Source organism: Chiloscyllium plagiosum, unplaced genomic scaffold (genome assembly GCF_037043375.1).
Source record: "Chiloscyllium plagiosum isolate Xiang-an unplaced genomic scaffold, Cpla_swu_hap1 HiC_scaffold_5, whole genome shotgun sequence".
NCBI classification, from domain to species: Eukaryota; Metazoa; Chordata; class Chondrichthyes; order Orectolobiformes; family Hemiscylliidae; genus Chiloscyllium; species Chiloscyllium plagiosum.
The window spans coordinates 133,599,447-133,621,456 of record NW_028270143.1 but is presented as its reverse complement, the minus strand read 5'-3'; the positions used below and the strand labels follow the sequence as shown (position 1 = coordinate 133,621,456).

General features: G+C 53.5%; 1 protein-coding gene across 1 annotated transcript in view; it reads right to left on the bottom strand.

Annotated features, from left to right (window-relative positions):
- Positions 1-19,648, bottom strand: part of tonsl (tonsoku-like, DNA repair protein) — an 83,646-nt gene extending 63,998 nt beyond the window's left edge. The window contains exons 1-4 of the mRNA XM_087987699.1: positions 19,600-19,648; positions 8,307-8,402; positions 7,485-7,627; positions 6,636-6,819 (exon numbers count right to left, since the gene is read on the bottom strand). Coding sequence (XP_087843825.1) covers positions 6,636-6,819; positions 7,485-7,627; positions 8,307-8,402; positions 19,600-19,618 — 442 coding nt within the window. The 5' untranslated portion in view covers positions 19,619-19,648. The remainder of the gene's footprint in view (positions 1-6,635; positions 6,820-7,484; positions 7,628-8,306; positions 8,403-19,599) is intronic.
- Positions 19,649-22,010: the final 2,362 nt, after the last annotated feature.

Below are 22,010 nucleotides of genomic sequence, written 5' to 3'. Positions count from 1 at the left end.
GGGGTTGTTTGGAGTAGTCTGTTTACAGGCAAAGGGGCCTCTGGCAAGTGGGAGACCTTTAAAAGGGAGATAGCTCGCGGTCACGGTCTATATGTTCCTGTGAGGGTGAAGGGCAAGGTTGGCAGCCCCAACTGGGAACCCAGGGATGACAAAGAGATATCGAGGTTTTAACCAGAAAAAAGGAGGAGGTGTGGCTCAGCTACGGGCAGCTGGGATCAAGGGAATCTCTGGCGGTAAACAGGGAATACAGGACTTTACTGAAGAAGGAAATCAGGAGGGCAAAAAACGGGCATGAGGTAGCCTTGGCTGAGATCAGGGACATTTCCAAAGAGGTTCTTTAAGTATATTAAAGAAAGAGAAGAGAGCCCCTCAAGGACCAAAGTGGACATGTTGGTGTAGAACCACAGGAGATAGGTGTGGTCCTCAATGAGTATTTCTCCTCTGTGTTTACTGTGGAGAAAGACATGAAGACTTGGGGAAGTTAGTGATGATATCTTGGGGACAGTCTATATTACATTAGAGGTGGTGTTGGATCTATTAGAATGTATGAAGGTGGATAATCTCCTGGTCCTGACCAGATATATCCAAGAGGCTGGAGAAGAAATTGCGGGGGTCCTGGCTGATATTTTTGCGTAATCATGAGCCACGGGTGAGGTCCCGGAAGACTGGAGGGCAACGAATGTTGTGTCCTTACTCAAGAAGGGCTACAAAGAAAAACCTGGGAACTATAGACCAGAAAGCTTAACATCTGTGGGTGGGTAAGTTACTGGAGAAGATCCTGACAGATAAGATATACAAGCATTTGGGAAGACTGGATTTGATTAGGAATAGTCAGCATGGCTTTGTGAGTGGGAGATCATGCCTCACAAATTTGTTAGTTCTTAGATGAAGTGACCAGGAAGGTTGACGAGGGCAGGGCGGCAGACATAGTCTATATGGGATTTCAGTAAAGGCCTTTGATAAGGTTCCACATGGTAGGCTGCTCTGGAAGGTTAGATTGCATGGAATTGAGTGTGGGGCTGACAAAATGGATAGACAATTGGCTTGATGATTGGAAGCAGAGGGTAATGACGGAAGGATGCTTGTCGGACTGGAGGCCTGTGACTAGGGGTCAGTACTGGGCCCACTGCTGTTTGATTTGGATGAGATGTACAAGGTATGATGACTAAGTTTGCTGATGACACTGAAATAGGCGGTATCACGGACAGTGAGGAAGACTATCAGAAATTACAGCAGGGGAAGTGGGCTGAGAAATGGCAGATGGAGTTTAATACAGGTAAGTGCGAGGTCTTGCATTTTGGAAAGTCAAATCAAGGTAGGAGTTTCATGGTGAATGTTCGGGCCTTAAGGAGTGTAGTGGAACAGAGGAACCTTGGAGTTCAGGTGCACGGTTCTCTGAAAGTGGAGTCCCAGGTAGACAGGGCAGTGAAGAAGGCTTTTGGCACATTGGCCTTCATCAGTCAGGGCACTGAGTATAGATGTTGGGAAGTTATGTTGCAGTTATACAGGACGTTGGTGAGGCCACACTTGGAGTATTGTGTTCAGTTTTGGTCACCTTGATGTAGGAAGGATGTTATTAAACTGGAAAGAGTGCAGAAGAAATTTACAAGGATGTTGCCAGACTCAATGGTTAGAGCTATAGGGCGAGGTGGGACAAGCTAGGACTTTTCTCCTTAGAGCGTAGGAGACTGAGGGGTGGGGGTTTGGGAAACTTATAGAGGTGTATAAGATCATGAAAGGCCTGGATAGGGGAATGTACTCAGTCTTTTTCCCAGGGTTGGGGAATCGAGGACCAGAGGGCATCAGTTTAAGGTTAGAGGGGAAAGAATTAAAGGGAACCTGAGGGGCAACGTTTTTTACACAGAGGGTGGTACGCATATGGAATGAGCTGCCAGGGGAAGTGGTTGAGGCGGGTACATTAACAACATTTAAAAGGCATTTGGACAAATACACGGATAGGAAAGGATTAGAAGGATATGGGCCGAGTGCTGGGAAATGGGGTTAGTGTGGAAGGACATTTTGGTCGGTATGGAGCAGTTTGGGCTGAAGGGCCTGTCTCTGTGCTGTAGGACTCTGTGACTGTATCAGGAGAACTTCTTTCCTCATCCTATCATTGGTACCTATGGGGACCACAACAACTGGATCTTCCCCCCTACCACTCCACTTCCTCTGCAGCCCAGGTGGGATATCCCGAACCCAGGCACCAGACAGGCAACACAGCCTCGGGACTCGCGATCCTGGTCACAGAGAACAGTGTCTATTCCCCTGGCTATACTATCCCTGATTCCAACTCCATTTCTCTTTCTCCCACCTTGCGAATGCTGCCTGTATCACAGTGTTATGGTCAGTTTGCTCACATTCCCTACAACTCCCGCTCTCATCCACACACGGAGCAAGAATTTCCAACCTGTTGGACCTGTTGGGCTGAGGGTCCTTCAGCACTACCTCCTGGACCCCTTTACCTGCCTCACTCAGAGCCACACCCTCCTGTCCCTAACCACTGACTGAATTCGAAGTCATTCACCTACTGGGTGTGACTGATCCTGAAACACAGCGTCCCAGGTAACTCTCCCCCTCCCTGATGTGTCACAGTGTTTGAAGCTCAGACTCTACCTCACCAGTTCTGAGCTGCAGTTCCTCAGGCAGCCAGCACTTCCTCCAGATATGGTCACTATGACCCACAGCAGGATCCATCCGATCCCACACCATGCACGTACAACACATCACCCGGCCCTACATTTCTAACTACCTAATTCTTCATTTGTTATTTTTAGGAATCGTACTGATTGTTTCGTTTGTAGCCTGTAAATGTTTTTCCTATTGACCTATTGACTGAAAGTAACCTTTAACTGATAGTCAAATTAGCAGCCGTTACCAAGCAATGACCTTACGGTTTTCCTGGGATGTCCCTGAGCTCCAGTTTATCCAGTTCTAAACCAGCTCCAAATTCCCTGAACGACATACACCCTCAGGTTATGTCTCAGCCTGAATGTGATCTCTCCTTCCTGACTGGGTGAAGCTTATTCTGTTACTGAACTCTATCAGACAGCCTATGTGGGTTAGGGTGACCAGCTTTACCCTGTGTCTGTTTCTCTGGGAAGCACGTCCCTCTGACTGTGTGGGACGGGGCTTCACTGAACACGGAGTCAGGGGTTCGGTGCCATCTGTGCCGTGTACCAGCCTCTCAATGCATTCGGACAGTGAGCAGGAAGCAGTCCCAGTAAATCTCACAGTCCCGACTAGAGTCGGTGACACTGACAGTGCGGTGTGAACGATCGGGAAGCGATGGCAACAGTGACCTCCTCAAAGAGATGGAAACAAGATCACCGGGGAAGAGGAGCTGAGCCACATCCCGGTGCGAGTCATATTCACTCCCAACTCAGAAACCAATTCAGGTTGACACTGTGGTCATGAAAATGCACCGTCCGAGAACTGGCATCATTGTGGGCAGACCTAGTGTTTATCGATTGTTTCTTATTATCCTTTAGATAAGAGTCTTGTCTGTTTCATTTCAGAAAGGAGTTAAGAGTTGATCACACCATGTAGGACTGGAGTCACACTTTGGCAGCCAGAACAGGTAAGGATGGGAGATTTCCACTGCCCAGGGGCAAATGTTCGCACAAAGGACATCAATGAAGCAGGTGATAATAAACATTTACCAAGACTAGCTTTATATCCCAGATTTACAACTTGAAGTTCAAGTCCATTAGCTGCTGTGGTGGGATTTAAACCAGCTCCCCCAGAGCATTAACCGAGCAGTTTCTGGGTTGCTAGTCCACTACAACACACTGCCACCTCCTCGCTCCCTGCCCCCCAAGCTCACTGGGGAGGGTCTTGGGATGTCTACAGGTCGAGGGAGGCATTTTGGAAATCAAAGCCTGTCTTAGCTGAAATGTACATGCAGTAGGGAGCAACAGATGACCCCTACTGCCCTCTCCATCCCAACCTTCAGCAGATGACCTCTACTGCCCTCTCCATCCCAACCTTCAGCAGATGACCTCTACTGCCCTCTCCATCCCCACCTTCAACAGATGACCCCTACTGCCCTCTCCATCCCCACCTTCAACAGATGACCCCCTACTGCCACTCCATCCCCACCTTCAGCAGATGACCCCTACTACCACTCCATCCCCACCTTCAGCAGATGACCCCTACTGCCACTCCATACCCACCTTCAACAGATGACCCCTACTGCCCTCTCCATCCCCACCTTCAACAGATGACCCCTACTGCCCTCTCCATCCCCACCTTCAACAGATGACCCCTACTGCCCTCTCCATCCCCACCTTCAACAGATGACCCCTACTGCCCTCTCCATCCCCACCTTCAACAGATGACCCCTACTGCCCTCTCCATCCCCACCTTCAACAGATGACCCCTACTGCCCTCTCCATTCCCACCTTCAACAGATGACCCCTACTGCCCTCTCCATCCTAACCTTCAGCAGATGACCCCTATTGCCCTCTCCATCCTAACCTTCAGCAGATGACCCCTACTGCCCACTCCATCCCCACCTTCAACAGATGACCCCTACTGCCCTCTCCATCCCCACCTTCAACAGACGACCCCTACTGCCACTCCATCCCCACCTTCAGCAGATGACCCCTACTGCCACTCCATCCCCACCTTCAGCAGACGACCCCTACTGCCCTCTCCATCCCCACCTTCAATAGATGAAGGGCTTATGCCCGAAACGTCGATTCTCCTGCTCCTTGGATGCTGCCTGACCTGCTGCGCTTTTCCAGCAACACATTTTCAGCTCTGATCTCCAGCATCTGCAGTCCTCACTTTCTCTTCAACAGATGATCCCTACTGCCACTCCATACCCACCTTCAACAGATGACCCCTACTGCCACTCCATACCCACCTTCAACAGATGACCCCTACTGCCACTCCATACCCACCTTCAACAGATGACCCCTACTGCCCACTCCATCGCAACCTTCAACAGATGACCCCTACTGCCCTCTCCATCCCCACCTTCAACAGATGACCCCTACTGCCCACTCCATCGCAACCTTCAACAGATGACCCCTACTGCCCACTGCGTCCCCACCTTCAACAGATGACCCCTACTGCCCACTCCATCCCCAATGCCCACCCCATCCCCTACTGCCCACCCCATCCCCTACTGCCCACCCCATCCCCACTGCCCATCCCATCCCCTACTGCCCACCCCATCCCCTACTACCCACCCCATCCCCTATTCTCCATTCCATCCCCTACTGCCCACTCCATCCCCTACTGCCCACTCCATCCCCTACTGCCCACCCCATCCCCTACTGCCCACCCCATCCCCTACTGCCCACTCCATCCCCCACTGCCCACTCCATCCCCTACTGCCCACTCCATCCCCACTGCCCACACCATCCCCCACTGCCCACACCATCCCCCACTGCCCACTCCATCCCCTACTGCCCACTCCATCCCCTACTGCCCACTCCATCCCCTACTGCCCACTCCATCCCCTACTGCCCACTCCATTCCCTACTGCCCACTCCATCCCCTACTGCCCACCCCATCCCCTACTGCCCACCCCATCCCCTACTGCCCACTCCATCCCCCACTGCCCACTCCATCCCCTACTGCCCACTCCATCCCCACTGCCCACACCATCCCCCACTGCCCACACCATCCCCCACTGCCCACTCCATCCCCTACTGCCCACTCCATCCCCTACTGCCCACTCCATCCCCTACTGCCCACTCCATTCCCTACTGCCCTCTCCATCCCCACCTTCAACAGACGACCCCTACTGCCACTCCATCCCCACCTTCAGCAGATGACCCCTACTGCCACTCCATCCCCACCTTCAGCAGACGACCCCTACTGCCCTCTCCATCCCCACCTTCAATAGATGAAGGGCTTATGCCCGAAACGTCGATTCTCCTGCTCCTTGGATGCTGCCTGACCTGCTGCGCTTTTCCAGCAACACATTTTCAGCTCTGATCTCCAGCATCTGCAGTCCTCACTTTCTCTTCAACAGATGATCCCTACTGCCACTCCATACCCACCTTCAACAGATGACCCCTACTGCCACTCCATACCCACCTTCAACAGATGACCCCTACTGCCACTCCATACCCACCTTCAACAGATGACCCCTACTGCCCACTCCATCGCAACCTTCAACAGATGACCCCTACTGCCCTCTCCATCCCCACCTTCAACAGATGACCCCTACTGCCCACTCCATCGCAACCTTCAACTGATGACCCCTACTGCCCACTGCGTCCCCACCTTCAACAGATGACCCCTACTGCCCACTCCATCCCCAATGCCCACCCCATCCCCTACTGCCCACCCCATCCCCTACTGCCCACCCCATCCCCACTGCCCATCCCATTCCCTACTGCCCACCCCATCCCCTACTGCCCACCCCATCCCCTATTCTCCATTCCATCCCCTACTGCCCACTCCATCCCCTACTGCCCACCCCATCCCCCACTGCCCACTCCATCCCCTACTGCCCACTCCATCCCCTACTGCCCACTCCATCCCCTACTGCCCACTCCATCCCCGCTGCCCACTCCATCCCCACTGCCCACTCCATCCCCCACTGCCCACTCCATCCCCCACTGCCCACTCCATCCCCCACTGCCCACTCCATCCCCCACTGCCCACTCCATCCCTACCTTCTAGCCTCTTGTCCACAATGGCCAAACTTTTCCGGAAAGCATTCTCCGCCTCCTTCAGCGACTCACACGATTGGTCTGTTTCATAGATGTACAGGTACGTCCGACCAATGGTAGCCCAGGCTCGCTGCTCCTCGATGTCATTGCTGACTGAACGGGCCAGTTCCAGGTGTTGGTGCTGGTGCTGCAGGAAGGCCAATAGAAGTTTGTCATTTATTGTTAAAGGAATCCAGTATAAAAGTAAGGAAATGTTGCTGCAACTGGACAAGGCATTAGTCAGATTGCATCTGGAGCATTCTGGACAGTTTTGGTCCCTTTACTTGAGGAGGGGTGTAGTTGTCTTGGAGACAGTTCTGACGAGGGTCACTAGATTGACTCCAGAGATGAGGGATTTGTTTAATGCAGAGAGATTGAGCAGTTTAGGCCTGTCCTCTCTGGAGTTTAGAAGAATGAGAGGCGATCTCATTGAGGTCTATAAGGTGCTAAAGGGGATTGAGAAAGTCAATGGAGAGATGATGTGGAGATGCCGGTGTCAGACTGGGGTGTACATAGTTAAAAATCACACAACACCAGGTTTATAGTCCAACAGGTTTAATCGGAAGCACTAGCTTTCGGAGCGCTGCTCCTTCATCAGGGGGTTGTGGAGCACCTTCTATGTCTTATGGTCCTGCCCCACAACCCCCTGATGAAGGAGCAGTGCTCCGAAAGCTAGTGATTTTTAACTTAGATAGAGAGAGGATATTTCCTCACATGGGACAGTGACTGACTGACTGGTGGTGTGGGTTACTGTCTGACAATCTGATGATGAGAGCAGGGCCCAGGGCAGGCACAGTAACAAGGATTCGCTACCTTCAGGGCACCAGCGTAGTTCCCAATCTCAGCCAGGCATTCTCCGATCTTCCTGTTAGCTATCGCCCGGCCTATCACATCACCGAGCGCCTCTGACAACTGCAGCTCCTGCTGGTGCTCTTTGATTGCATCCTTGAACTCACCTGGTTCCGGAGAGAGGGCATGGGGTGGGGATGAAGCAAAACCGGAACAATGAATTAATTGAGCGAAAAAGCATAATCAGGAAAATGTTTCAAAACCATTTATTGACAAAACATTGTAGAACCTACAGGCCTTGGAGACAGAGCTGGGTGGATAAACCCAGTCACGGTGACCCGGTCTCCATTCCACACACTGAGTCACACGAGGCAGCACCAACGTGCTGGTAGGCACAGATCCACAGAGAGGCAGGTCCAATGTCTACACTGCCAAACTCTCCAGGGACTGTACCCACACCCCCACAAAAACAGATCACTGGGCACTGTCTGAGGCTTTCCCACTCGCCAGGTCTGCTAGACCCTGTGGGGGCCGGTGTGTGCGCGGTGAGACCGAGAGAACGTCGAGTCCAACGTGCATCAAAACATTCACTTTGTCTCTGTTTGCCCATGGGGCCTGCTGAATTTCTCCAGCACTAAGTTTTTATTCCAGATCTCGAGCATCTGCACCACTTTACTGTTATATGGCCCGAAAACTCAGATGTAGGAGCATGCTGACTTCGGGATTTGTGCAAACTCCGCAAGGAGAGACGGTTGGGGGGGGGGGTGCTCCGAGACTTACAGAATAAACCCCCTGGACCCACAAAGCACAGAGACAGCAAATCTACCTGCACGCAGCAGAACTCACCATGTCGAGCCAGGACCTCTCCAAGACGGTTACAGAGATTCGCCTGCTCCCTCAGGTCATTGTTTTTCTGAGCTCTTAACTTGGCTTTCTCAAGATCTGCAAACATTAAAGAGAAACAAATGATCAGGTCATTTTAAAAACAGCATTGAAGAATGCATTGAGTACAGGAGTTGGGAGATAATGTTGCAGCTGTACAGGTCATTGGTGAGGCCACTTAGAGTCATAGAGATGTACAGCATGGAAACAGACCCTTCGGTCCAACCCGTCCATGCCGACCAGATATCCCAACCCAATCTAGTCCCACCTGCCAGCACCCGGCCCATATCCCTCCAAATCCTTCCTATTCATATACCCATCCAAATACCTCTTAAATGTTGCAATTATACCAGCCTCCACCACTTCCTCTGGCAGCTCATTCCATACACGTACCACCCTCTGCATGAAAAAGGTGTCCCTTAGGTCTCTTTTATATATTTCCCCTCTCACCCTAAACCTATGCCCTCTAGTTCTGGACTCCCCAGGGAAAAGACTTTGTCTATTTATCCTATCCATGAACATAGAACAATACAGCGCAGAACAGGCCCTTCGGCCCTCGATGTTGCACCGACCTGTGAATTATTCTCAGCTCATCCCCCTACACTATCCCAAAACCATCCATGTGCTTATCCAAGGATTGTTTAAATCTCCCTAATGTGGCTGAGTTAACTACATCAGCAGGTAGGGCATTCCACGCCCTTACCACTCTCTGAGTAAAGAACCTGCCTCTGACATCTGTCTTAAATCTATCACCCCTCAATTTGTTGTTACCCCCACCCCCCCCACCGTACGAGCTGATGTCATCATCCGAGGAAAGAGACTTTCACTGTCTACCCTATCTAATCCTCTGGTCATCTTGTATTTCTCTATCAAATCCCCCCGTAGCCTTCTTCTTTCCAATGAGAACAGACGCAAGTCTCTCAGCCTTTCCTCATAAGACCTTCCCTCTAGACCAGGCAACATCCTGGTAAATCTCCTCTGCACCTATTCCAATGCTTCCACATCCTTCCCGAAATATGGAGACCAGAACTGTACATAATGTTCCAAGTGTGGCTGCACCAGCGTTTTGTATAGTTGCAGCATGACATTGCGGCTCCGGAACTCAATCCCTCTACCAATGAAACCTAACACACCGTATCCTTCTTAACAGCACTATCCACCTGGGTGGCAACTTTCAGAGATCTATGTACATGGACTCCAAGATCCCTCTGCTCATCCACACTACCAAGAATCTTTCCGTTGACAAAGTACTCTGCCTTCCTGTTATTCTTCCCAAAGTGCGTCACCTCACATTTAGCTGCATTGAACTCCATTTGCCACCTCTCAGCCCAATTCTGCAGTTTCTCCAAGTCCCCCTGCAACCTGTAACATTCTTCCACACTGTCCACTACTCCACCGACTTTAGTGTCATCTGCAAATCACTAACCCATCCACCCATGCCTGCGTCTAAGTCATTTATAAAAATGACAAACAGCAGTGGTCCCAAAACAGATCCTTGTGGCACACCACTAGTAACTGGACTCCAGGCTGAATATTTTCCATCAACCACCACTCGCTGCCTTCTTTCAGAAAGCCAGTTTCTAATCCAAACTGCTAAATCACCCTTAATTCCATGCCTCTACATTTGCTCCAGCAGCCTACCATGTGGAACCTTATCAAAGGCTTTACTGAAGTCCATGTTCGCGACATCAACTGCCCGACACTCATCTACATGCTTGGTCACCTTCTCAAAAAACTCAATGAGGTTTGAGAGACATGACCTGCCCTTGACGAAACCATGTTGACTATCAGAAATCAAATTGTTGCTTGCTAGATGATTATAAATCTTATCTCTTATACCTGAACAGGACAAACAGGACAGACTACAGATTCAAAAACACCAGCAATGGTTCTCCTTCAAGATCCTCCGCTCCACGCTTGCAGCAATGCGCCGGTACCTAACCTCTCTACTTCAACAGTTTCCTCATTTCCCCTTCCCCCACCTCACCCTAGTTCCAAACTTCCAGCTCAGCACTGTCCTCATGACTTGTCCTACCTGCCAATCTTCCTTTCCACCTATCTACTCCACCCTCCCCCCCGACCTATCACCTTCATTCCCTCCCCCACTCACCTATTGTACTCTATGCTACTTTCTCCCCACCCCCACCCTCCTCTAGCTTATCTCTCCACGCTTCAGACTCTCTCTCTTTATTCCTGATGAAGGGCTTTTGCCCGAAACGTCGATTTTACTGCTCCTCGGATGCTGCCTGAACTGCTGTGCTCTTTCAGCACCACTGATCCAGAATCCTTTCCAAAGCCTTTCCTACAACAGACGTAAGGCTCATTGGTCTATAGCTACCTGGGTCATCTCTGCTGCCCTTCTTGAACAAGGGCACAACATTTACAATCCTCCAGTCCTCTCATACTAAACCTGTAGACAATGACAACTACTATCTCTTCCCTAGCTTCCCAGAGAATCCTCGGATAAATCCCATCCGGCCCAGGGGACTTGTCTACTTTCACTCCTTCGAGAGTTGATAACACCTGTTCGGAACTAACCTCGATCCTTTCTAGTCTAATATAGAGTCACAGAGATGTACAGCATGGAAACAGACCCTTCAGTCCAACCCGTCCATGCCGACCAGATATCCCAACCCAATCTAGTCCCACCTGCCAGCACCCGGCCCATATCCCTCCAAACCCTTCCTATTCATATACCCATCCAAATGCCTCTTAAATGTTGCAATTGTACCAGCCTCCACCACATCCTCTGGCAGCTCATTCCATACACGTACCACCCTCTGTGTGAAAACGTTGCCCCTTAGGTCTCTTTTATATCTTTCCTCTCTCACCCTAAACCTATGCTCTCGAGTTCTGGACTCCCCCCACACCCCGCTTACCCCCCCCTCCCTCGTCAGGGAAAAGACTTTGCCTATTTACCCTATCCATGCCCTCATGATTTTATAAACCTCTATAAGGTCACCCCTCAGCCTCCGACGCTCCAGGGAAAACAGCCCCAGCCTGTTCAGCCTCTCCCTATAGCTCAAATCCTCCAACCCTGGCAACATCCTTGTAAATATTTTCTGAACCCTTTCAAGTTTCACAACATCTTTTTGATAGGAAGGAGACCAGAATTGCATACAATATTCCAACAGTGGCCTAATCAATGTCCTGTACAGCCGCAACATGACCTCCCAACTCCTGTACTCAATACTCTGACCAATAAAGGAAAGCATACCAAACGCCTTCTTCACTATCCTATCTACCTGAGACTCCACTTTCAAGGAGCTATGAACCTGCACTCCAAGGTCTCTTTGTTCAGCAACACTCCCTAGGACCTTACTATTAAGTGTATAAGTCCTGCTAAGATTTTTTTTCCCAAAATGCAGCACCTCGCATTTATCTGAATTAAACTCCACCTGCCACTTCTCAGCCCATTGGCCCATCTGGTCCAGATCCTGTTGTAATCTGAGGTAACTCTCTTCGCTGTCCACTACACCTCCAATTTTGGTGTCATTAGATTAGATTAGATTACTTACAGTGTGGAAACAGGCCCTTCGGCCCAACAAGTCCACACCGCCCCGCCGAAGCGCAACCCACCCATACCCCTACATTTACCCCTTACCTAACACTATGGGCAATTTAGCATGGCCAATTCACCTGACCTGCACATCTTTGGACTGTGGGAGGAAACCGGAGCACCCGGAGGAAACCCACGCAGACACGGGGAGAACGTGCAAACTCCACACAGTCAGTCGCCTGAGTCGGGAATTGAACCCGGGTCTCTGGCGCTGTGAGGCAGCAGTGCCACCGTGCCGCCGTCATCTGCAAACTTACTAACTGTACCTCTTATGCTCACATCCAAATCATTTATGTAAATAATGAAAAGTAGAGGGCCCAGCACTGATCCTTGTGGCACTCCACTGGTCACAGGCCTCCAGTCTGAAAAACAACCCTCCACCACCACCCTCTGTCTTATACCTTTGAGCTAGTTCTGTATCCAAATGACTAGTTCTCCCTGTATTCCATGAGATCTAACCTTGCTAATCAGTCTCCCATGGGGAACCTTGTCGAACGTCTTACTGAAATCCATATAGATCACATCTACTGCTCTACCCTCATCAATTCTCTTTGTTACTTCTTCAAAAACTCAATCAAGTTTGTGAGACACGATTTCCCACGTACAAAGCCATGTTGACTATCCCTAATCAGTCCTTGTCTTTCCAAATACACGTACATCCTGTCCCTCAGGATTCCCTCCAACAACTTGCCCACCACCGACGTCAGGCTCACTGCTCTATAGTTCCCTGGCTAGTCCTTATCTCCTTTCTTAAACAGTGGCACCACGTTAGCCAACTTCCAGTCTTCCGGTACCTCACCTGTAACTCTCGATGATACAAATATCTCAGCAAGAGGCCCAGCAATCACTTCTCTAGCTTCCCACAGAGTTCTCGGGTATACCTGATCAGGTCCTGGGGATTTATCCACCTTTAACCGTTTCAAGACATCCAGCACTTCCTCCTCTGTAATCTGGACATTTTGCAAGATGTCACCATCTCTTTCCCTACAGCCTATATCTTCCATATCCTTTTCCACAGTAAATACTGATGCAAAATATTCACTTAGTATCTTGTACCTCATTCTTATCCTCTACAATACTCTCCATTCCCTGAGTGAAAACCAATGAGAAATGTTTGTTTAGCACCTCTCCGATCTCCACAGGGTCCACACACAACTTCCCACTTCTGTCTTTGACTGGCCCTATTCCTACCCTATTCATCCTTTTATCTCTCACATACCTATAGAAAGCTTTAGGGTTCTCCTTTATTCTATTTGCTAAAGACAGCTCGTGTCCTCTCTTTGCTCTTCTTATCTCTCTCTTTAAATCCTCCCTGCAACTCTCCATCACCTCATCTGAACCATCTTGCCTCATCAACACACAAGCCTCCTTCTGCTTAACAAGAGATGCAATTTCTGTTGTAAACCACGGTTCCCTTACCTTATCACTTCCTCTCTGCCTGACAGGGACATACCTATCAAGGACACACAATATCTGTTCCTTAAACCAGCTCCATGTTTCCATTGTCTGCATCCCCTGTATTTTGCTACCCCATTCTATGCATCCTAATTCCTGCCTGAACACATTATAATTGCCCTTGCCCCATCGGTAACTCTTGCCCTGTGGCATGTACCTATCCCTTTCCATCGCTAAACTAAACGTAACTGAATTATGGTCACTCTCTCCAAAGTGCTCACCTACAACTAAATCAAACACTTGGCCTGGTTCATTACCAAGCACCAGGTCTACAGTGGCCTCCCCTCTTGTCGGCCCTTTGACATACTGTGTCAGGAAATCCTCCTGTACACATTGGATATGCCCCTCATAATTTTATAAACCTCTGTAAGGTCACCCCTCAGCCTCTGACGCTCGAGGGAAAACAGCCCCAGCCTGTTCAGCCTCTCCCTGTAGCTCAACTCCTCCAACCCTGGCAACATCCTTGTAAATATTTTCTGAACCCTTTCAAGTTTCACAACATCTTCCCGATAGGACGGAGACCAGAATTGCACGCAATATTCCAACAGTGGCCTAACCAATGTCCTGTACAGCCGCAACATGACCTCCCAACTCCTGCACTCAATACTCTGACCAATAAAGGAAAGCCTACCAAACGCTGCCTTCAATATCCTATCTACCTGTGACTCCACTTTCAAGGAGCTGTGAACCTGCACTCCAAGGTCTCTTTGTTCAGCAACACTCCCTGGGACCTTACCATTAAGTGGAATACTGCGTTCCTTTCTGGTCTTCCTGCTATCGGAAAGATGCTGTAACATTTGAAAAGATTTCCAAGGATGTTGCCAGGGTTTGAACTATAGGGAGAGGCTGAATAGGTTTCCCTGGAGAATCAGAAGCTGACAGGCGACTTCATAGAAATGTATAAAACCTTCAGGGGCATGGATAGGGTCAAAAGTCAATGTCTTTTCCCAAGGTTAGCAGCATCCAAAACTAAAGGGCATAGGTTTAGGGTGGGAGGGGAAAGATATAAAAGGGACCTAAGGGGTAACTTTTTCCACACACAGGCTGGTCTTTGTATGGAATAAGCTGCCAGAGGAAGTGGGGGAGGCTGGTACAATGACAACATTTGAAAGGCATTTGGATGGGTATATGAATAGGAAGGGTTTGGAGGGATATGGGCCGGGTGCTGGCAGGTGGGACTAGATTAATTTAGGACCTTGATCAACTTGGACGAGTTGGACCAAAGAGTCTGTTTCAGTGCTGTACATCTGTACGACTCTGTGATTCTGTGACACAAGAGGAAGCGAGGACTGCAGATGCTGGAGAGGTCAGAGTCAAAAAGGGTGGTGCTGGAAAAGCACAGCAGGTCAGGCAGCTTCTGAGAAGCAGGAGATTTAATGTTTTGGGCAGGGATCCTTAAACCTGAAACGTCGACTCTCCTGCTCCTTGGATGCCGCCTGGCCTGCTGTCCTTTTTCAATGCCACACTTTTCAACTCTAAGACACAGGAGTCAGCGAGGGAGATTCAGCCATCACTAATTATTCAACCACCATCTTCATCCAGTGTCACCTCTGTCTGGGGTTCACCCCTCTATGATAGGCTCAACAGCTTCACTTTATGGACACTCCACTGTCCTCACTCGTCTCATTAAGACAAAAACACCACGTCTAATGAGGCCTTGTATCACTGACCACCTACAGCTAACCCCCTTGTGACCAAGGAAAAGACTGTCTCTCTCGTTCCCCGTTCTATGAAATGGCCAAACAAGACAATCAGTTACACAAATTCACTTAGCAAAACAATTAAACTAAGATTCAACACCAGATGAATCAGTCTGCATCAACCTCAGCACCAGAAACAACAAAGGAACAGCCAGTCCTGCCAACCTGCAAAGGCCCTCTCCCCAGTATTGGAGGGAACGTATCTACATTTTGGAGAGCTAAAATAAAATTCACAACACACAAATACCAGGAAGTGACCATCCCCAGCAAGTGGGAATCTAACAATCATTTCTTAACATTCAATCACTGAATTCCCCACTAACAACAGCCTGGCGGTTACAAGAAACTCAACCAGACTTGCCACATAAACAGCGTGGCTACAAGAGCACGTCAGAGGCTGGGAATCCTGCAGCGAGTAACTCACCTCCTGACCCCCCCCAAAGCCTGTCCACCATCTGCAAGGCACAAGTCAGGAGGGGTGATGGAATACTCCCCACTTGCCCTGGATGGGGGCAGCTCTGACAACACTTGGGAAGCTTGACACCATCCAGGACAAAGCAGCCGCTTGACTGGCACCACATCCACAAGCATCCCCTCCCTCCCCACCGATGCTCAGTAGCAGCAGTGTGTACTGTCTACAAGATGCACTGCAGAAACTCACCAAAGATCCTCAGACAGCACCTTCCAAACCCACGGCCACTTCTGTCGAGATGGACAAGGGCAACAGGTACTTGGGAACCCCACTCCCTGCAAGCTCCCCTCCAAGCAACTCACCATCCTGACTTGAAATACATCACCATTCTTTCATTGTCACTGGGTCAGAATCCAGGAACACCTTCCTTAACAGCATTCTGCGCGTCTACTAAAGAGGACTACAGCAGTTCAAGAAGGCAGCTCAACACCACCTTCAACATTTCCCCAAACTTAAACGACAAGAACACACAATCCTTCATTTGAATTTCACTTTCTCCATTTGCTCCTCAGATCCCAAGATTCCCGAAGACCTCAAAGATGAGTCTATCTGGCCGGAAATATATTCAGCGATGCAGTATATAAAAGAATTCCAAATATTCACAAGCATTTGAGTGAGAATTGTTGACCAGGACATACTGTTACAGATGAATGTCTACATTCCCACTCACCGAATCCTAACCTGAGAGACCACACATCTCTCAAGCACACCACACACATTCAACAATGGAGGAGGAGAGTGACTGAACTGAACCCAAGATCACACTTCTCTCCCCTGGTATAAAGGCTGTCGCCATCACACATCTCAGCCTCAGCCCCAGCCCCAGCCCCAACCCCAACCCACCCATCCCCAATCACAATCCCTCACGCCCACATTCCCCCTCCCCTCCCATTCCCCCTCACACTCCCTCATTCCCCCTCCTTCGTCCTCTCCTCTCTCCTCCCTCATCCCCCTCCTTCCCTCACTCCCCCCCATTCTCCCCTCCCACGCTCATTTTCCTTCCCCATCCACCTCCTCCCTCATTCCTCCCCGCCTCGCCTTCACTCATTTCTCCCTCTCCCTCCTCATTCCCCCTCCATCGTCCCACCCTTCATTCCCCTCCATCTGTCCCACCCTCATTCCCCCCTCTCTCTCCTTCCCTCATTCCCCCCTCTCTCTCCCCCTCCTCATTCCCCCCTCCCTCATTCCCCCTCTCTCTCCCCCTCCCTCATTCCCCCCTCTCTCGCCCCCTCCTTCATTCCCCCCTCTCTCGCCCCTCCCTCATTCCCCCTCTCGCCCCTCCCTCATTCCCCCCTCTCCCCCTCCCTCATTTCCCCCTCTCACCCTCACCTCATTCCCCCCTCTCTCTCACCCCCCATTCCCCCCCTCTCCCTCATTCCCCCTTTTCCTCTCCCTCCCTCATTCCCCCTTTCCCTCTTCCCTCCGTCATTCCCCCCTCTCGCTACATCCCTCCCCTTCTCCCTCATTCCGACTTTCCCTCTCCCTCCCTCATTCCACCCTCTCCCTCCCTCATTCCCCCCCTCTCCCTCCCTCATTCCCCTCCTCCCCCATTCCCCCTCTCCTCATTCCCCCCTCCCTCATTCCCCCCCCTCATTCCCCCCCCTGATTCCCCTCCTCCCATCATTCCCCCCTCCCTCATTCCCCCCCTCCCTCATTCCCCTCCTCCCCCTCCTCCCTCATTCCCCCCTCCCACCTCATTCCCCCCTCCCTCATTTCCCCCCTCCCTCATTTCCCCCTCCCTCATTTCCCCCCTCCCTCATTCCCCCCCATTCCCCTCCTCCCTCTCCCCCACCCTCCCCCTCCTCCCTCATTCCCTCCCTCCCTCATTTCCCCCCCCATTCCCCCCTCCCTCATTCCCCCTCCCTCATCCCCTCCTCCCCTCCTCCCTCATTCCCCTCCCTCCCTCATTCCCCCCTCATTCCCCCCCTCCCTCATTTCCCCCTCCCTCATTTCCCCCCCCTCCTCATTTCCCCCCCCATTCCCCCCCTCCCTCCCTCATTTCCCCCCCCATTCCCCCCTCCCTCATTCCACCCTTCCTCATTCCCCTCCTCCTCATTTCCCCCCCTCCCTCATTCCCCCCATTCCCCTCCTCCCTCATTCCCCTCCTCCCCTCCTCCTCCTCATTTCCCCCCCATTCCCCTCCTCCCTCCCTCATTCCCCATCCCTCCCATTCCCTCCCTCCCTCCCTCATTTCCCACCATCCCTCCCTCCCTCATTTCCCCCCCCATTCCCCTCCCTTCCTCATTCCCCCCCTCCCTCATTTCCCCCTCCTCATTCCCTCCTCCCTCATTCCCCTCCCTCCCTCATTTCCTCACTCCTTCATTTCCCCCCCATTCCCCTCCCTCCCCTCATTTCCCCCCCATTCCCCTCCCTCCCTCATTTCCCCCCCATTCCCCCTCCCTCCCTCCCTCCTCATTCCCCCTCATTCCCCCCTCTCCCTCATTCCCCTCCTCCCTCAATCCCCTCCTCCCTCATCCCCCTCCTCCCTCATTCCCTCCTCCCTCATCCCCCCTCCCTCATTCCCCTCCTCCCTCATTCCCCCCTCCCTCATTCCCCTCCTCCCTCATTCCCCCTCCCTCATTCCCCTCCTCCCTCATTCCCCCTCCCTCCCTCAATCCCCTCCTCCCTCATTCCCCTCCCTCCCTCAATCCCCTCCTCCCTCATCCCCCCCTCCCTCATTCCCCTCCTCCTCATTCCCCCTCCCTCCCTCAATCCCCTCCTCCCTCAATCCCCTCCTCCCTCATTCCCCCCTCCCTCATTCCCTCCTCCCTCATTCCCCCCTCCCTCATTCCCCCCTCCCTCATTCCCCTCCCTCATTCCCCCCTCCCTCATTCCCCCCTCCCTCATTCCCCCCCTCCCTCAATCCCCCCCTCCCTCCCTCAATCCCCCCCTCCCTCCCTCAATCCCCTCCTCCCTCATCCCGCTCCCTCATTCCCCCCTCCCTCATTCCCCCCTCCTCATTCCCCCCTCAATCCCCTCCTCCCTCATTCCCCTCCCTCATCCCCTCCCTCCCTCAATCCCTCCTCCCTCATCCCCCCTCCCTCATTCCCCCTCCCTCCCTTCATTCCCCCCTCCCTCATTCCCCTCCCCCCTCATTCCCCCCTCCGTCATTCCCCTCCCCCATTCCCCTCCCCCCTCATTCCCCCTCCCTCAATCCCCTCCTCCCTCATTCCCCCCTCCCTCATTCCCCTCCCCCCTCAATCCCCTCCCCTCCCTCATTCCCCCCTCCCTCATTCCCCTCCTTCCTCAATCCCCTCCCCCCTCATTCCCCCCTCCCCTCATTCCCCCCTCCCTCATTCCCCTCCCCCCTCAATCCCCTCCCTCCCTCATTCCCCCCTCCCTCCCCCCTCCCTCCCTCATTCCCCCCTCCCTCCCTCCCTCCCTCATTCCCCCTCCCTCCCTCATTCCCCCTCCCTCCCTCATTCCCCCCCCCTCATTCCCCCCCCTCATTCCCTCCCCCCCTCCCTCATTCCCCCCCCTCCCTCATTCCCCCCCCCTCATTCCCCCCCCTCCCTCATTCCCCCCCCCCTCATTCCCCCCTCCCTCATTCCCCCCTCCCTCATTCCCCCCCATCAATCCCCTCCCCTCATTCCCCTCCCCCCTCAATCCCCTCCCCCTCATTCCCCCTCCCTCATTCCCCTCCCCCCTCAATCCCCTCCCTCCCTCATTCCCCCCTCCTCCCCCCCTCCCTCATTCCCCCCTCCCTCCCCCCCCTCCCTCATTCCCCCCCCCTCATTCCCCCCCTCCCTCATTCCCCCCCCCTCCCTCATTCCCCCCTCTCCCTCATTCCCCCCTCCCTCATTCCCCCCCTCAATCCCCTCCCCCTCATTCCCCTCCCCCTTCAATCCCCTCCCCCCTCATTCCCCCCTCCCTCATTCCCCTCCCCCCTCAATCCCCTCCCTCCCTCATTCCCCCCTCCCTCCTCAATCCCCTCCCTCCCTCATTCCCCCCTCCCTCCCTCCCTCCCTCATTCCCCCCCTCAATCCCCTCCCCCCTCATTCCCCCCTCCCTCATTCCCCTCCCCCCTCAATCCCCTCCCTCCCTCATTCCCCCTCCTCCCTCAATCCTCACATTTTTTCTCCTCTTTCATCTTTTGCCTCTTTTCTTCCTCTCCGTCTCCCGCCGCCAGAGGCTCTGCTCCGATTGGCCACGCTCCGGACCGCCCTCTTCTCCCATTGGTCCAGCACCAAGACACCCGCGCTCCCATTCGTCTACCGCTCAGAGTCCCCGCCTCCCATTGGTCAAATGCACATAGTCCCCGCCTCCTTTAGTCAAAAGCACATTGTCCCCGCCTCCCATTGGTCAAAAGCACAGAGTGTCCGCCTCCCATTGGTCAAATTCACATAGTCCCCGCCTCCTTTAGTCAAAAGCACATTATCCCCGCCTCCCATTGGCCAAAGCACATAGACCCCGCCTCCCTTTAGTCAAATGGAAATAGTCCCCGCCTCCCATTGGTCAAATGCACATAGTACCGCGCTCCTATTGGTCAAATGCACATAGTCCCCGCCTCCCTTTAATCAAATGCACATAGTCCCTGCCTCCCATTGGTCAAAAGCACACAGTCCCCGCCTCCCATTGGTCAAAAGCACACAGCCTCCGCCTCCCATTGGTCAAAAGCACATAGTCCCCGCCTCCCACTGGTCAAAAGCACATAGCCCCCGCCTCCCATTGGTCAAATGCTCATAGCCCCCGCCTCCTATTGGTCAAAAGCACATAGTCCCCGCCTTCCATTAGCCAACAGCACAGAGTCCCGCGCTCCCATTGGTCAAAAGCACAGAGTCCCCGCGTTCCCATTGGTCAATTGTCCAGAGTCTATCCTATTGGTCAATCGAAAAGAATCCTCACGCTCCCATTGGCTGCCGCCTCACCAGCCCTCCTCCATTCCCGTCGGCTAATTCCGGTGGCGAGCTCTGATTGGCCGCTGGGACTGAGTCGGGTTCCGCCATTTTCTCCCCACCATAAACTACATCCCCACATGACCCCGCCCCCACACTGACCCCTCGGCCACACTGACCCCTCCCCCACACTGACCCCTCCCCCACACTGACCCCTCCCCCACACTGTCTCCTCCCCCACACTGACCCCTCCCCCACACTGACCCCTCCCCCACACTGACCCCTCCCCCACATTGACCCCTCCCCACACTGACCCCGCCCCCACACTGACTCCTCCCCACACTGACTCCTCCCCACACTGACCCCTCCCCCACACTGACCCCACCCACACACTGACCCCTCCCCACACTGACCCTCCCACACACTGACCCTTCCCCCACACTGACCCCTCCCCACACTGACCCCTCCCCACACTGACTCCTCCCCACACTGACCCCTCCCCCACACTGACCCCACCCACACACTGACCCCTCCCCACACTGACCCCTCCCCCACACTGACCCCTCCCCCACACTGACCCCTCCACCACACTGACTCCTCCCCCACACTGACCCCTCCCCCACACTGACACCTCCCCCACACTGACCCCTCCCCCACACTGACCCCTCCACCACACTGACTCCTCCCCACACTGACCCCTCCCCCACATTGACCCCTCCCCCACACTGACTCCGCCCCACACTGACCCCTCCCCCACACTGACCCCTCCCCACACTGACCCCTCCCCCACACTGACTCCTCCCCACACTGACTCCTCCCCCACACTGACCCCTCCCCCACACTGACTCCTCCCCACACTGACTCCTCCCCACACTGACCCCTCCCCCACACTGACCCCTCCCCCACACTGACTCCTCCCCCACACTGACTCCGCCCCACACTGACCCCTCCCCCACACTGACCCCTCCCCACACTGACCCCTCCCCCACACTGACTCCTCCCCACACTGACTCCTCCCCCACACTGACCACTCCCCCACACTGACTCCGCCCCACACTGACCCCTCCCCCACACTGACCCCTCCCCACACTGACACCTCCCCCACACTGACTCCTCCCCACACTGACGCCTCCCCACACTGACCCCTCCCCCATACTGACCCCTCCCCCACACAGACCCCTCCCCCACACTGACTCCTCCCCACACTGACCCCTCCCCCACACTGACCCCTCCCCCACACTGACCCCTCCCCCACTCTGACCCCTCCACCACACTGACTCCTCCCCACACTGACCCCTCCCCCACACTGAACCCTCCCCCACACTGACCCTTCCCCCACACTGACCCTTCCCCCACACTGACCCTTCCCCCACACTGTCTCCTCCCCCACACTGACTCCTCCCCACACTGACCCCTCCCCCATACTGACCCCTCTCCCACACAGACCCCTCCCACACATTTACCCCTCCACCACACTGACCCCTCCACCACACTGAACCCTCCCCCACACTGACCCCTCCCCCACACTGACCCCTCCCCCACACTGACCACTCCCCCACACTGAACCCTCCCCCACACTGACTCCTCCCCACACTGACCCCTCCCCCATACTGACCCCTCCCCCACACTGAACCCTCCCACACACAG